The following is a 14571-nucleotide window of genomic DNA, read 5'->3' as shown; positions in this document are numbered from 1 at the left end:
GTGCTGGGAAGTTGTTTTAGGTGAGAACCTACTTCAGACAAGGATTTGATCCTGTTAACATTAAGTTTAGACTCTAAGAAGCATCTTATACTTCTGTCTCATTTGAGTCTTTGAATCTCTTTTCTTTGTGAATAAACTTATTCTCGTTTTTATTATAAATACATCCCTGTGTTATTAAGCAAAGTGTCAGTTGAATCAAACAAGCTGATGTGTACTGTATATAGTTCCCTTTGGTGACAGCGAACCTGGTAATTTCTGAAAGCATCCAGTGATGGGGCTGAACACTGCAGGGGTTGCTTTTAGAGGGGCTGAGGAGTTGGAGTCTACCTTTTGTACCTGCAAGGCAAAGTAAGGGCTGGTAATGCTCGAAGGAGATTGTTTGAGTAGCTAACAGACTGGTGGTGTCAGGGAGCAGACAACCAATTCAGCACAAGCACGTCTTTCTCACTGATGCAGGGATGGGGATAACAAGGTGACTCTCAGTTCTGGACACCCTAAGAAAGCATTATAATGTGGAGTTAAAAACAGAAGATTTCAGAGATTTGGTCCACTGTAAGCAGTTAGGGACATAATGAAATAAGTTGCTTATAGAGAGTATGTGACTAAAAAGATTGAGCCTGCAAGTAGGAATTAATATCTTTCACTTCAATGGAACTATTCACATGCTTAAAGTTAAGCATGTGCTTAAGTGCTTTTTTGGATGAAGACCAGAAGGCTCAGCATCTTGCAGCATCAAGTTCTAAGTGATCAACCAACCTTCCACTTACCACTAGTGCTGATCAAATGAATTGGCCTTGCCACGTTACTTGTGGCACAGCCAATCATTTGCAAAGATGGATCCAATCCTTTTGCTATGGTGGCAAAGCAACTCTGGTCAACCCATCCATATGTGGGTTTCAGAACATGTAAGTTAGCAAGTCCATTGAAAACCCTGCTTTCAGACTAACAGAGGAACTTCTTGTATGGATAGTTTAAATTAGATGACCCAAAAGATCTCTTCTGGCATTAAAGTTTATTAATCTAATAAATAGTTAACAGGAGCATGACTAAATGTGCTACATTTCTCACAAAACATTCTTACAATAAGATTACTCTACAAATTAACTGTTATGCTATGGGACAGTTGTGTTTCCTGATTCTGAATTTTAACAATCCTGAATCTTCCTTTATTCCTAATTTCCTAATCTCATGTTAAAAGGCTGAGAAAAAGGTAATCCCACTAGTCGCACAAGTTAAAATCTCCCTTACTATATTTCCATGAGGATTTCTCCAAAAATAACTGCACAATTGTGCAAATTTTTATTTGTCTTAAGCTTTACAAATATGGCTTTAAAAGTTACTTAATTTATAAGCAAACTCACATACATTTAAAATCCTTCCAGTTGGATAGCGTAGATCTTGACTAATGAAAAGGCCCAATGTAGTGAGGATTATTAAATGATTATTCGTTAAGATTATATTCACAAGTGAAAGGCCAGCACAGTCTTATGGAAGAGAAAAAACAGCATTATGAATAATCACTGCTTTGTTTTGTGCATTCACACATCTGTCATGACTATAGTCTACACGCAAGCCAAAGAATCACTTCGCCATTTAGAACATTTGTGGGTATCATTACAAGTGCTCAGTTCCCCTCAGGATTCAGCATATAAAATCATGAGAGACATTTTTACAAATCATGTAGGTTTTAGAATTTGACACTAATGCCATTTAGCTGGCCAGCCTGAACCTGAAAATAAGGCCAAAAGGATAGGTAGTGTGGAATTAGGGTTGTTTTTTTGCTGCTTCAGAATAGCTTCAAAAACCATATATCTTTCTTCCTATAGGAACCGATTATTCCTTTTGCCTTGCAGGTTATAGCACGGACTCTTTAAGAGCTTCCTAGGTCAGCTCAGCACTCACCCAGTACTTAAGTACTTCTCATCTTACAAAGGACTGGGAGATGGCCCTTTCCAGAGCACACTTTCCACTCCAGTTAGCCAGTAGGGACCACCGTGGCAACTCTGTAATGTCTTTTTCTTCTCTCTGACAGGGTTCAAAGCACTACCTGTGATATTTACCTTTTCTCTTGTCTGGATTGAGAATGTGGTCAAGCAAGGGACCAAGACTATTTCAAATTAGTTTCTACTACTTGCCACTGATCTAAGCAGGCCTTCCTTCTCTATGCATGCCTGCTATGGATTTATAAATTTTGGTTTATTATTATTTCTTAAGTTTTTTTATTTTATTATTGACAATTACATACACATTATGCTATATTTTGATGTAATTCAAGATGATCTCTACTGACCTCAAGGGCAGCAAAAAATGTGGGCAGAAATGGGTCAGGGCATCCCATCACGGTTCTGTCAACACAAGTCTAAGTGCAGACTTGAGTCTCTCACATGACAGTGTAATGAATGTACCACCCAAGCAATCATGAACACTGCACTTGTTAAATTATTAAGAACAAGAAGGAATTACCATCGTCTAGGAGACTACACAGGCTGTTTGTCATATTGAACCACTGTGTTTCTCGAGATATAAATCCAGAATAGGTAACTCCTAAATAAATTCCTACAAATAAAAAAAAAAGAAGAAGATTGATGTAGCAATGAAAGGATAAAAGGTCAACCTAAAAGCAGATGTCTCACAATTTGTAAAAGCATCTTCTGGTACAATCATATGAGGCCAAATCCTATACTCTTAATTCTGGAAAAACTCCCACTGACTTCATAGAATTAACTGCAGGGTTGCAAATGCTGTCTTCTATTGATCACTTCAATACAAAAGCTTCTATGTAACTTTTGAGTGAATGAGAACTGAGTAAGGACTCCGGAATCTGGCTACAGATATCAGAGGTGTTTGAAACTCCATTGTCTTTGGTTTTGAACCACTTTTTGGAGCTTTTAACTTGAATTTTGGGTCTGAAACTCCAAAATCAAAAGTAAAACTCAGTTGAAACTGCCAAGTTTTACCTTTTTCATACTGTGATTGGGAAACCACAATAAGGTTCAGATGTTGACTTTCCAAATCAATCAGTACCACATAGTTTTGATATGAAACCATAAATGAGACCCATATTTTATTTTGAAACAGAGACTAGAACTCATTTTAAGGATTTGCAGACTTTTTAGGAACACAAACTGAGCTGTGATTTTTATTTATTAAATGCTCAATGCACCTGACCAGATGAAGGTCCAGACTTACAGGGGTGCAGATTTCGTCTCTGATTTTAATTAAGCACATCTTGCTTTTGAGGGTTATTGTTGAAAGTTCAGGAAGCATTTCAATGGAATGAGAGTAGCCATTCAGCACAGAGATAAAAAGGGAAGAAGGAAGGATGTATCTAACAAGAGTGAAAGATGTATACGTTGAGTTTGTCATGACTTATTGAAGTGCCTGGTCCCTTAAAAGCCAGTTTTACCATTCACTTTTATGGGATCAGGTCTTTCCTCAGCTGAGTTTGACCGCTGTCAGTGTTTGTAATGAAAACTTGGAACAGCTACAATAGATATTTCAGGTGTCTCAGTCTGTATTTCAAGCACTGATGTTATGATTTCATTGAAATTAGTGACTGAGAAACTGCAAAAAGTTTCAGATAGTGTTTTTGTTATCCAAAACTCTGAAAACTAATGCGTAAATCTTAATAAACCGGCTTTACTAGAGTTCTAGTAGATCATCTGGCTCTGAAATGCAGTGACATTAATGAATGTGGTCATGAGATTTCCTTTTCCTGTCCCGGCCAAAAAGCAGGAAGGGCAGAGGAGTATGAAAAGTTTTAAAAAGAAAAAATATTTCAAATTTTTTTTGTAGATTTGGTTTAGTTTTAGTTTTGGGAGAAGTTTCAGGCTTTGCTACCTCATGAAAAAAAAAAGTTATTTACCCTACAATAACTGGCTCTTCAAGATGTCTTGTCCATATATATTCCACTTTTTGAGTGCATGCACCAGCTGCACTCTAGATGGATTCTTTGACCAGCATTGTCTGTTGGAGTATCCTTATGCCTCTGACTGAAGAGTGGTGTTGCCCCAACTACCCCTCAGATTCTTTGCCCCATGAAATCTTGATGTTAACAGACTCTATAGCACTGAGTATGGGGGGGAGGTTGAGGCAGATTGTGGAATGTATTTAGTCTAATCTTTATATAGGGAAATGTATTGAAGAACCACAGCTACTGTAGGGTAAGCAATTGTTTCTCCTTTGTTGCTCGTGTATATACAGTATATATTTCACTGCTAGTGAAATTATAGAAGGTAAGTACTCAGAGTCTACCCTAAATGATGGACCGTAGGACAGCTCTGCCAAAGTCAGCATCAGGTCTGGATGCTCCATGACAGAACAGAGTTGGATGAATATGAGAACTAAAGGCCATGGTTATTACTCTATAAAGTCTATGATTGGTATATTTCTCAGAGAGCCAACAGAAGTTGCTTGTGCTCTCATAGAGTGGGCTATGACCCTTAATGGTGGGATTACAGAAGCCAACTCATAGATTGATACAGACCAAAATCCAGTTCGAAAGTCTTGGGGTAGAAAAGACCTGGTCCTTAACCCTATCTCTATATGCTATGAATAGTCTGGGGATGATCTGAGTGGCCTAGTTCTATCTGTGTGTAATAAGAGGCCATCTAATGTATGTAACTTTGCCTCACCTTTTTTTCAAACGTGGATGGAAAAAAAACTACCTGAAAGGGGGTTCCAAAGAGGATGGATCTAGACTGTTCTCAGTGGTAGAAGATGACAGAACAAGGAGTAATGGTCTCAAGTTGCAGTGGGGGAGGTTTAGGTTGGATATTAGGAAAAACTTTTTCACTAGGAGGGTGGTGAAGCACTGGAATGGGTTACCTAGGGAGGTGGTGGAATGTCCTTCCTTATAGGTTTTTAAGGTCAGGCTTGACAAAGCCCTGGCTGGGATGATTTAGTTGGGGATTGGTCCTGCTCTGAGCAGGGGGCTGGACTAGATGACCGCCTGAGGTCCATTCCAACCCTGATAGTCTATGATTTTATGAACATGCAGGAAGCAATGTGGCCAAGCACTCTGAGGCAAGTTCTTACTGATGTCTTGGGGTGAACTCTTAGATGGTAACATAGGTCTAAAATGGCTTGGAATCTCTGATGGTAGATAAGCCACCACTATTGTGGAGTAGAGACTGGCTTTTATGAGGTTTATGTTTTTTTCAGTCACTATTGATTTGTCTTTGTTTATTTCCAGTCCAAAGAGAGATGCAGTTTGCTGAATGGAGCCCACAACTTGCTGCTATAATTGAATAAGCCAATCATCCAGGTATGGGAACACTTGAATAGATAGATTTCTGAGGGAAGCTGCCACTACCATGAGGCACTCTGTGAAAACTGCTGACATGATGAATGAAATACTCTCTCAGGGGAATCTCTCCCAGGGGTAAATGTTCCTGAGTACCTTGACCTTAGCAATTTAGCTGATGAAGGCTCTCTACTGTCCTCAGAGCTAGAAGAGGAAAAAGAATACTCCTCTTTAAGATGAGAGGCAATACGAGTAGGCTTGCGTGGAGCCACCACATAATGTGTTTTAGTTCGCAGAGGATGCACTCGGTATCATAGTTGAGACAGTGGCCAGTACTAGCAGTGGTGACTTTACCGCTGGTAACAGGGGGGAGGTCTACTACTGAGGAGACTGATAGGTCTTTGGATGCTACGTAAATCTTTGGTACTAATATGACAGTGCCTATGGTAAGCAAGCTGCCATTACCAGTACTGAGGTAGAGGCTACTGGAAGAGTCAGTACTGGGAACATCAGTACCAGATGCCTTGGCACTGAGGTGTCATTATCAGGTGATCTCTTCAGCACCAAAGATGAAGGTCCTGAGATAAAGTGACTGGTGCCTGAATGAGCACTGGTCGAACCCTTTTTGTCTCATGAGCTATCCTTGGCCTCTGATGCTCAAGAAGATTAATGAGCCTTAGAAGTAGAAGGACCCAGAGAAGGAAATCTGTCTTTTTTCTCTAAAAGCTCCTTCTTCCCACTGCCATCCAATGTTTTACTAGAGGAAGAGAACAAATCCTTCAGCACAGGAACATCAGAGACACAAGTGGAAGAGGCAGCAGGAGCACATTCAGATGAGAGTGCTCAAATGTTTCTGTTCCTGGAAATCAAGGATCCATGATCAGAGGAAGGATGCATCAATCTCTCCATCAGAAAAAGTTTTAGCTGAGCTTCCCTGGCTCTTTGGCTGTCTTTGAACGTGACTTACAGCTGATATCTCTCTGATGACATGCCCTTCCCTTAGACATAATAGCATCTAGGTTGTCCATAGTTTAACGGCACTATGGCTTTATACAAAGGGAAATTCTTAAAGCCTGGGGTTTATGATTATACAAAGTGACTGAACTCAGTGTTGAAAGTACCTTCCTCAAGCAAAATAAAACTAGTTTCCTCACAAAAAGATGAAAGGAAATGCTATTAAAAAAGACAAAAACTATACTAATCACTGTGTGCTATCAGACTACCTACGACTATTCACATATACAGAAAAAGGCCATACAACTCAAAAAAAGCTCGGACACTGCAAGTTCTGACTGACTTGTAGCCACATATGGTGAGAAGGAACAGAGGGGTGGAACAACTCTTTATGCCCTCAGCTGGAGGCACGAAGACACATAGGGTGCAAGTGTGGCCCCAACAGACACTGCTGAGCAAAAAAATTCATCTTGACAACACTGGAATATATGAAGGATACTTGCTGGAGGATTCTCTGCACCTTGAGGTCTTTAAACTATGATTTGAGGACTTCATTAACTCAGACATAGGTTAGGGGTTTGTTACAGGAGTGGGTGGGTGATATTCTGTGGCCTGCATTGTGCAGGAGGTCAGACTAGATGATCATAATGGTCCCTTCTGACCTTAAAGTCTATGAGTCTATATGCAGACAAGCAAGTGCAAAACCACCTCTCATCTCCTACAACTTGTGAGACTACTTCTTTTCATGCTTCTTCCTATGCCTGAAACAGATTCCCTGGTCTAGTATGCCTTGCAAATTCACCTTCCTCCAAATCCCTATTCAAAATGTATTTATTTCAGGAAGGCTTTCACTCATTCCTACTCTCAGACCTCTCTTCATAATCCTTTCATCTACTCTATATTATGGTTTGACCACAATGGACTGAATCTTGAAGTCTCTACTCAGTCAAAACTCCCATGTATGCCAAAAGGAGTTTGACTTGAGTAAAAATGGAGAAAAAAGTGAGTAGTAACTTCAGGATTCAGGCCAATATGTATTAAAAAAAACTTGTACCATGGAATTGCTAAGAAGCACCAGGACAGGCAGGCAGGCATCTGGCTGTCACTGGAGCAGTAGCAGTCTGTCAGAGCTACCAGGCAGCTGGGAGTATCCCCAACAAGGTAGTGATGTTGAGCAGACTGGAGTGGCTGCTTTCATTAGCAGCCTCTATACCTGCTTTGCTGTCACCTAGTTAGACTCTGGCTTGTTGATTGGCTGGACCCTTAGGACTCACAGGTAATTATCTCAGATGACATGTGAGGTTCATGACATGCAGGCTCAGGGATGACTCATCAGACTCAGAATACTTATCACACGAAGTGAGCGAAGACAATTTTTAAAATTGCTCAATCATTTTGCTTTTCTGTTGCTTCCCTTCCCTCCTGTCCTACCTCTATTTTGTTCATTTGGATTCTAAAATCTTTGGGTCTGTGAATTTATCATTTTACACGTCTATAAAGCACCTTTGATACCAATGGTGCTATATAAATAAAACCATTTTGCCCATCTCTAAAATGGATTAACATTTGGTTTGGTAGCTCTTCCCATGATGGTGCGACAGACCAGATTACCCATAAACTCTGCTGCTTTTTCCAACAGATATAGCTAAACAATAGTAAGTTACTGAATATCTGTATCTTTACTTTAGTTTTTGTTTTACAGGATTACTGGTATCTCCTATGCCAGGTAGTTTGTGCTGGTTTTACTTTTCAGCATTTCCTACATCTACCATTAGATGGCAGTGCTCACTTTTATTTGCATCTCAGGCCTAGTCTGTCTGAGATATTAAAGCCAATTTCACCATACTGTACAACAGAGTATAAGCCTGGGTCTACGGGGGGAAAATCAATCTAAGTTATGCAACTTCAGCTATGTAAATAACATAGCTGAAGTCGACGTACTTAGATCTACTTACTGTGGTGTCTTTACCATGGTGAGTCAACTACTGCCACTCCCCCATCGACTCTGCCTGCGCCTCTCACAGCGCTGGAGTACAGGAGTCGACGGGAGAGCGCTCGGGGGTCGATTTATCGCGTCTAGACTAGATGCAATAAATCGATCTCCACTGGATTGATCACTTCCCACCGATCTGGCGGGTAGTGTAGACATACCCTCAGAGTAATTTTCTAAATGTGATCAAGTTTATCAGGACCAAAAGACATCTAATTATAGAAGGCCATACTAAAAATCAACCAATGGTCCATCCTCCAGCAGGGGTTCATTGCTGGCTTCTTCAGGGGAAGGTTTAATGAAGTGTGCAACACTACCCTATTGGGAATTATTTTCCCGAACCCAAATGATGATCAGAATATATCTGGACTGGGGGACAACTTTGGTTTTATTTCCAACTCTACCATCAACTTGATAAGTGATTGTGGTCAAGTTACATCACTCCTCAGTGCTTCAGATCATTTTTACAGCTGGGAATCTGAGGCACTGAGACCCACAAGTTATTTATGTGTTGCTTAAAAAAGCATTTCATAGAGTGCCCTCTTCTGGGAATGAGCAAAACAGAAGTGCCCAATTAAGACTTTTCTATACCATTCATTAGGTCAGGTGACAATCCTATTTCCTTCTTTCTCCTCCAAACAGTGCTGGCCTTTAAATCTCTCTGCATGTCTCAGATAATTTCAGTTGCTTTTTTCCAGACCTCTTCTCCTTCTGCCTTTTTTAAATGAAGGGATGCACCCTAAATTCAACAGTCAAAGTGAGGAGGTATCATTGATTTGCATAATGGAAATATAGTTTTTTGGAAGGTTTCTTTTTTCACCTTTTGGCTGTGATTGCACACTGGGCCAGACAATGTCACTGACCTGTCTAATTTTGGAAGGGAGGGTACAGATGCTTACATAAGGTAATGCGAGAGGTTCTATTTCTTTCAGAACTAGGGAGAGTATGTGAACTGTACAAACTGTTTGATCCAACTTACGTTGCCTTGCACTGGTCTGCAGATTTATGGTGAATATATTTAAACACACAAATGCACAACTTACCATGTACTGTATCATTGCATATAAGAGCAATTACTGCCACATCATTAGCACAGGGGCATTTTGACACTGTGATATTTATTACATCGGGTATTAAAGCAGCAATTTCAGTAGAGTTTATTGGTTTGCCAAGATGCCACTGAAGAAGAGGCTCTGCGGAAGAAAAAAGTCTAGATGTTTAAAATATACAAAGCATGAATACACTGCATGTTTATTTAACCATCCTTACCATTTTCCTATATATTTCATGGATAAACAGAAGACAAATATAATTGGTTATAAGAGACTAAGTAAGAAATGTACCTAAAGTGCAATGGAGAAAGAACATGCACGTGGACGAGCGCATATGTAAGGGCTTGCCTATACTACAGACGCTACAGTGGTACAGCTCCAGCACTGCAGCTATGCTACTGTAGCATAGGCACTTGTTACAGTGTTACAGAAAGGATTTCCCCCCTCACTAGAGTAAATCCACTCCTATGAGAGGCGGTAGCCAGGTTGATGGAAGAAGTCATTCATTGACCTAGCGGTGTCTACACTGGGGCTTAAGTTCAGCTTAACTATGTCTCTCATGAGTGTTAAAATTTTTTGGTGTTTTAGGTGTAGACCAGGCCTAAGATGAAGGATGCCATTGAAATACAAAACATGTTAATCACATGGAAAAGAAAGTGCAATGGCAAAAAGTACTTGCATGAAGCTTAGTGGAGAATGCATATCCTGCTGCTTAAAATAAAATTATGCACACAACAATTTAAAAGAACATTATTGAGATTGCAAAGTCAAGCACTCAAGAGTTAAGAAGTACCAGAATTAAGGTTGCCCATGCAACTTTATTTTAGCCTCCTTGTGTCTATGCATTATGACATAGTCTTTAATTGAATGCTCACATACTATTTTTTCCACACCTGGTTCCAGTCTCCTTTCCCAGCCAATACCAGTTCCCCCTTTTTTCTCCTCACAATTTCTTGACCCCACAGCTTTCTTGCCCAGCCAGGCCCAATTGTCCCCTCCTGACTCCTCATACAATCTGTCTCCCCAACCCTACATGGGCTCTCAGTTCTAGTCTCCATCTTGGGGTTCTTCATCCAATCTGTTGCTCCTCATCTCAGTCTCCATCTAGCCAATCCCATTTCTCTCCCCACATCCCAACTCCTTGTCAGAACTCTATCCTCCTTCCTCAATCCATCTTCCTCCCCCACTGATTCCTGCTCCCGGTATCCCCTTCCCCCAGCTTCTTGTCCAACCTCAGTATACCCCTACCCCAGCCAAATGGCTCCCAGCCTCCCTTCCTGTTTCCCTCACTGGCTACCAGTCTCTCTCCTCCAACTACCATTCCTAGTCTCCTTGCCCAACCAGTCCTACCCTCCTCTCACAAAAGTAAATCCACTCCTTTACAAAAGCTGGTCTCCCCATCTTCTCTCTCAGTCAGTTCTAGTCTCCCCTTCTGACTCCTCCTCAGTTTCTCGCCCCTCTTCAACTCCAGTCTCCCTGTCCAATCGATTCCTTTCCCTCCCCCTGCTCTAGATTTTGTCCCCTTCGCATTCAGATCAGATGGCTTCTTCACCCACACTACCTGGGTGCGGGTGGGAGGTGTTCCTGAGAGCACAGGAGAGACAAGCTCTGTATACTCACTTCCGTTGCATACCTCCACCCAGGACTGGAACAGAGATTCCTTCTGAGCCTCATTTACTCCACCGGGATGGTGTATGTATAGTGTGTTCACCACTAGGAGCTGTGAGGGGATGGCACATGCTCAGGGAGGATGGAATCTCTAGATCCGAACTGTTAAAAGTCCAGACATCTCTACTGAGTATGTGCAAACTGTGATTTTTCAAAGGTTTATAACTTGGTGTGACAGAATGCTATCAGCAGCACCCTGATTATTGACATTACAGAAGCCTAGCTGAGGGCAATTTCACACTTTCTGGGGATTGTGAGCACCTGGCTGACAATCACTGAGCTAACAAAGTAACTGGGGAGAATGTAAGGGGACGATCAGGAAGCAAGGGGAACTCAACAGCAGTGCAAGAGGAGCTCAGCTCAGAAGGAAGCTCAGAAGGTGAGCCAGGGCTGAGGAGTGAGAGCTATAGGGAAGCCAGTTCTTGCTATTAGCCTGTGTTGCATATTCTTGTGAAGAAAGAGGGAAATAAATTCACACCTTGGTGAAAGATAAATGGCATGGTGTACATTTGAGATTATGAACCATCTGAACTGGCCAGGCAGTGAGGTTCACCAGGTAGTTATGGAGGCACTCTGTGACACTTGGCCAAATTTGAGTAGATTTTCACAGGGTTAGGAAAAAGCACAAGGGGTTGGCCTGACACAAAGGCTACTCCCTTGCCAAATTTTAAGGCCTTGTCTACACTACAAGACTATTTCGAATCAACTTAGTTCGAATTTGTGGATTCGACCGTATGAAGTCGAATTTGTGTATCCATACTAAATACACTAATTCGAATTTCTGAGTCCACATTCACGGGGCCAGCGTCGACTTTGGAAGCGGTGCACTGTGGGAAGCTGGGTAGAGCCCCCAATGCCTGCTGGGGGGAGAAATGTGTCGAGGGTGGTTTTGGGTAAGTGTCGTCATTGAACCGTCAATCACAACCTCCCTCCCTCCCTCCTTGAAAGTGCCTGCGGGCAATCTGTTCGTGCACTTTTCTGGTCAGTGACAGCGCGGACGCCACAGCACTGCAAGCACGGAGCCCGCTGCGATCATCGCCGTTTTCTCCTCCTCGCACTTTATTGTCCACCTCTTCCACAGTCAGCTGATGAGAAATTGGGCTACTTTTCAATGGTGCTGCAAGCACTGGGGGACCATAGGGGACGTTTTGCAAACATCAACGTCGGGTGGCCGGGCAAGGTTCATGATGCGTGTGTTTTCAGGAACTGTGGGCTGCTCAGACGCCTTCTGGAAGGTAGTTTCTTCCCGTACCACGAAATAACTGTTGTGGATGTGCATTTGCCTATAGTGATCCTCGGTGACCCAGCCTGCCCGCTAATGCACTTGCTCATGAAGCCCTATACAGGCGCCTGGGACAGCGACAAGGAACTCTTCAAATACCAGCGAGCAGCGAGCAGCGTGACCTGTGACTGTTCAGTTTCTTTACAGAGAAGCTGAACCTGCCCCTGTTTCTTTACCCAGTTACTGTTGACTCTCCTCTTCGGTTAAATACCCCGTTCTCCCCGTTTCCCCCACTTCCAAGACACGTGTAAAAATAAAATACATGTCACACTGTTACTGAGGAGAGGTTTCTTTATTCATGACTTTTCGTTAAAGGGTTGAAACTGGAACGCAGACTGTGGTGGGTAGGGTGTGCGCTGATGTAAAGACCGCCTCTAAACTCAAGGAATGACAGGCTCCTGCTCCTACAGCGGTCCGCATTGCCGGACTGCTTGTTTCAACGGAGCCTGCCATCCCTCTTTATGGAATTCTGTGTGCGGGTGGATATGTGACCTTGTGGTGAAGGAGGACGGATACAGATTCCTCAGCTGCGTGACTCAGCGGTCCAGGACAAGGACCGCTGTATAAGATCTGTAACCGCCCTCCCCCGCTGCAAAGTCACATCTCCCCCGCCCACACAGATCCTGGAAACCACCTCCCATACCGACCAGGGTGCCTACTGACTGCACCGTGTGTGTGACCCGCTGCTGATCCTGCCCCCATGTCTGTACCCTGGGAAAGGTGACTGTCCTATGCAATTAACCACCCCCTTCCCCACGCACCCCATTCAAACACGGTCTTCAGTGAAAAAACATGACGGAAACAGTACTTAACAGCAAAGTATTTTTATTACTTAAGTACACAGTTATGGGATGGGACTGGGATTGGGACTTGTTTGAGTCCGGAAGGGAAGGACTTATGCAAACGTAGGGTATGAGAGCTTTTGGTTACTTGAGCACTCTGCTGGGGTGCAGTGACAGTATTCACGGCCCAGGGCGGGCATCCTCCTGGTTATTTAGGGTGAGGGGGGTATGTGACTTTGTGGCGGGGGAGGGCGGTTGCAGAGATACTGCCGGGGGCTCTGTCCTGCAGCGGTCCTGCAGAACATACACAAGTCGCCGGAGCGTGTCCGTTTGCTCCCTCACTAGTACAAGCATTGCTTGAGTCGCCTGCTTGTGTTCCTCACACCACCTCTCCTCCCATTCGCTGTGTGAGTGCTGGTACAGAGAGACTTTCTCCCTCCACTGCCTCTGCTGGTCCGCCTCGGCTAGGTAGCAGCCCACACGTTCATCGAAAATCGTGTCCCTTGTCTTTTTCTTTCGCCGCCTAATCTTCGCCAGCCTCTGCGAGGGGGATGCTGTGGAAGGTCTGGAGACAGTGGAAGCTGTGAGATGGGAAACAGTTAGTGAATTCCTTGCAAAGATACTTTTTTGCGAACAATTAACTGAGTCTAGGCTGTCTCTGTGAATTTTTTGTTGAGACCCCTGTGCCTGCTGTTGCACAAATCATTTGCGCGGTGGATTCTGGGTAAATGTCACCAGTCATTCCTTCCTCTGGGAAAGCAACGGCAGACAATCATTTCGAGCACATTTTCCATGAAATGCCCTGGCACACGCCATAGCGTGGCAACAATGGACCCTATTTTGCCTTTTGTGTATGTCACCGTATGTGTACTAGATGCCGCTGACAGAGGCGGACCAGCAGCGCTACACAGCAGCATGCTTTTGCTTTTGCATGACAGCAGCGATGGTTACCAGGCATACTGTACCGTCTACCATACCATGAACTGGTAAGAAGACGGTAATAAGATGGTCATGGTTACCTGTCCTTTTGCACTGCGCCATTTGGTGCTGTCATAAGTGCCCCTGGCCGATCAGCCAGGGGCGCAAAAGCAAAATTTGGGAATGACTCCCCGAGTCAATCCCTCCTTTTTGGGTATCTAAAAATAGAATCAGTCCTGCCTAGAATATGGGCAACTGTACTAGAGAACCACTGTATCATAGAACCAGAGAGCACAGCTGCTCTCTGGCCAATCATGCATAAATTTTGAGCTGAATGCTATTCACAGGGTGTGCTCCTGAAACAACCCCAGCTGTTCATTCCGTTCTTCCCCCAGCCTTCCTGGGTTCCAATACCATTGTCCCCCCACTTGTGTGATGAAGTAATATAGAATGCATGAATAAGACACAGGTAGTCGTTTGCGAGAAATGAGTGGAAGGAAGCCTCCAGCTGCAATGATAGTCCAGAGATGACATTAAGGGGTGTGGAGGAGGGAGCCAATCATCCCTCTGCTAGTCCAGGGGCAATTGAATCTTTTCTTTACAATGAAGGGTGGGGGCTGATGGAGCTCAGCCCCCTGTTGCAATGATGAGGACGGTTACCAGCCATACTGCACCATCTA

At 43.3% G+C, this 14571-nt stretch overlaps 1 protein-coding gene across 4 annotated transcripts in view; it reads right to left on the bottom strand.

Annotated features, from left to right (window-relative positions):
- Positions 1–14571, bottom strand: part of CATSPERB (cation channel sperm associated auxiliary subunit beta) — a 92791-nt gene that overhangs the window by 65964 nt on the left and 12256 nt on the right. For all 4 annotated transcript variants that reach the window (XM_045016604.1, XM_045016605.1, XM_045016606.1 and 1 more), the window contains 3 exons: positions 9233–9382; positions 2464–2556; positions 1366–1484 (listed from right to left, as the gene is read on the bottom strand). In XM_045016604.1, the coding sequence (XP_044872539.1) occupies positions 1366–1484; positions 2464–2556; positions 9233–9382 (362 nt within the window). The remainder of the gene's footprint in view (positions 1–1365; positions 1485–2463; positions 2557–9232; positions 9383–14571) is intronic.

Source organism: Mauremys mutica, chromosome 4 (assembly GCF_020497125.1).
Source record: "Mauremys mutica isolate MM-2020 ecotype Southern chromosome 4, ASM2049712v1, whole genome shotgun sequence".
NCBI classification, from domain to species: domain Eukaryota; kingdom Metazoa; phylum Chordata; order Testudines; family Geoemydidae; genus Mauremys; species Mauremys mutica.
The sequence above is the reverse complement of the archived record's forward strand: the minus strand, read 5'-3'. Positions and strand labels throughout refer to the sequence as shown.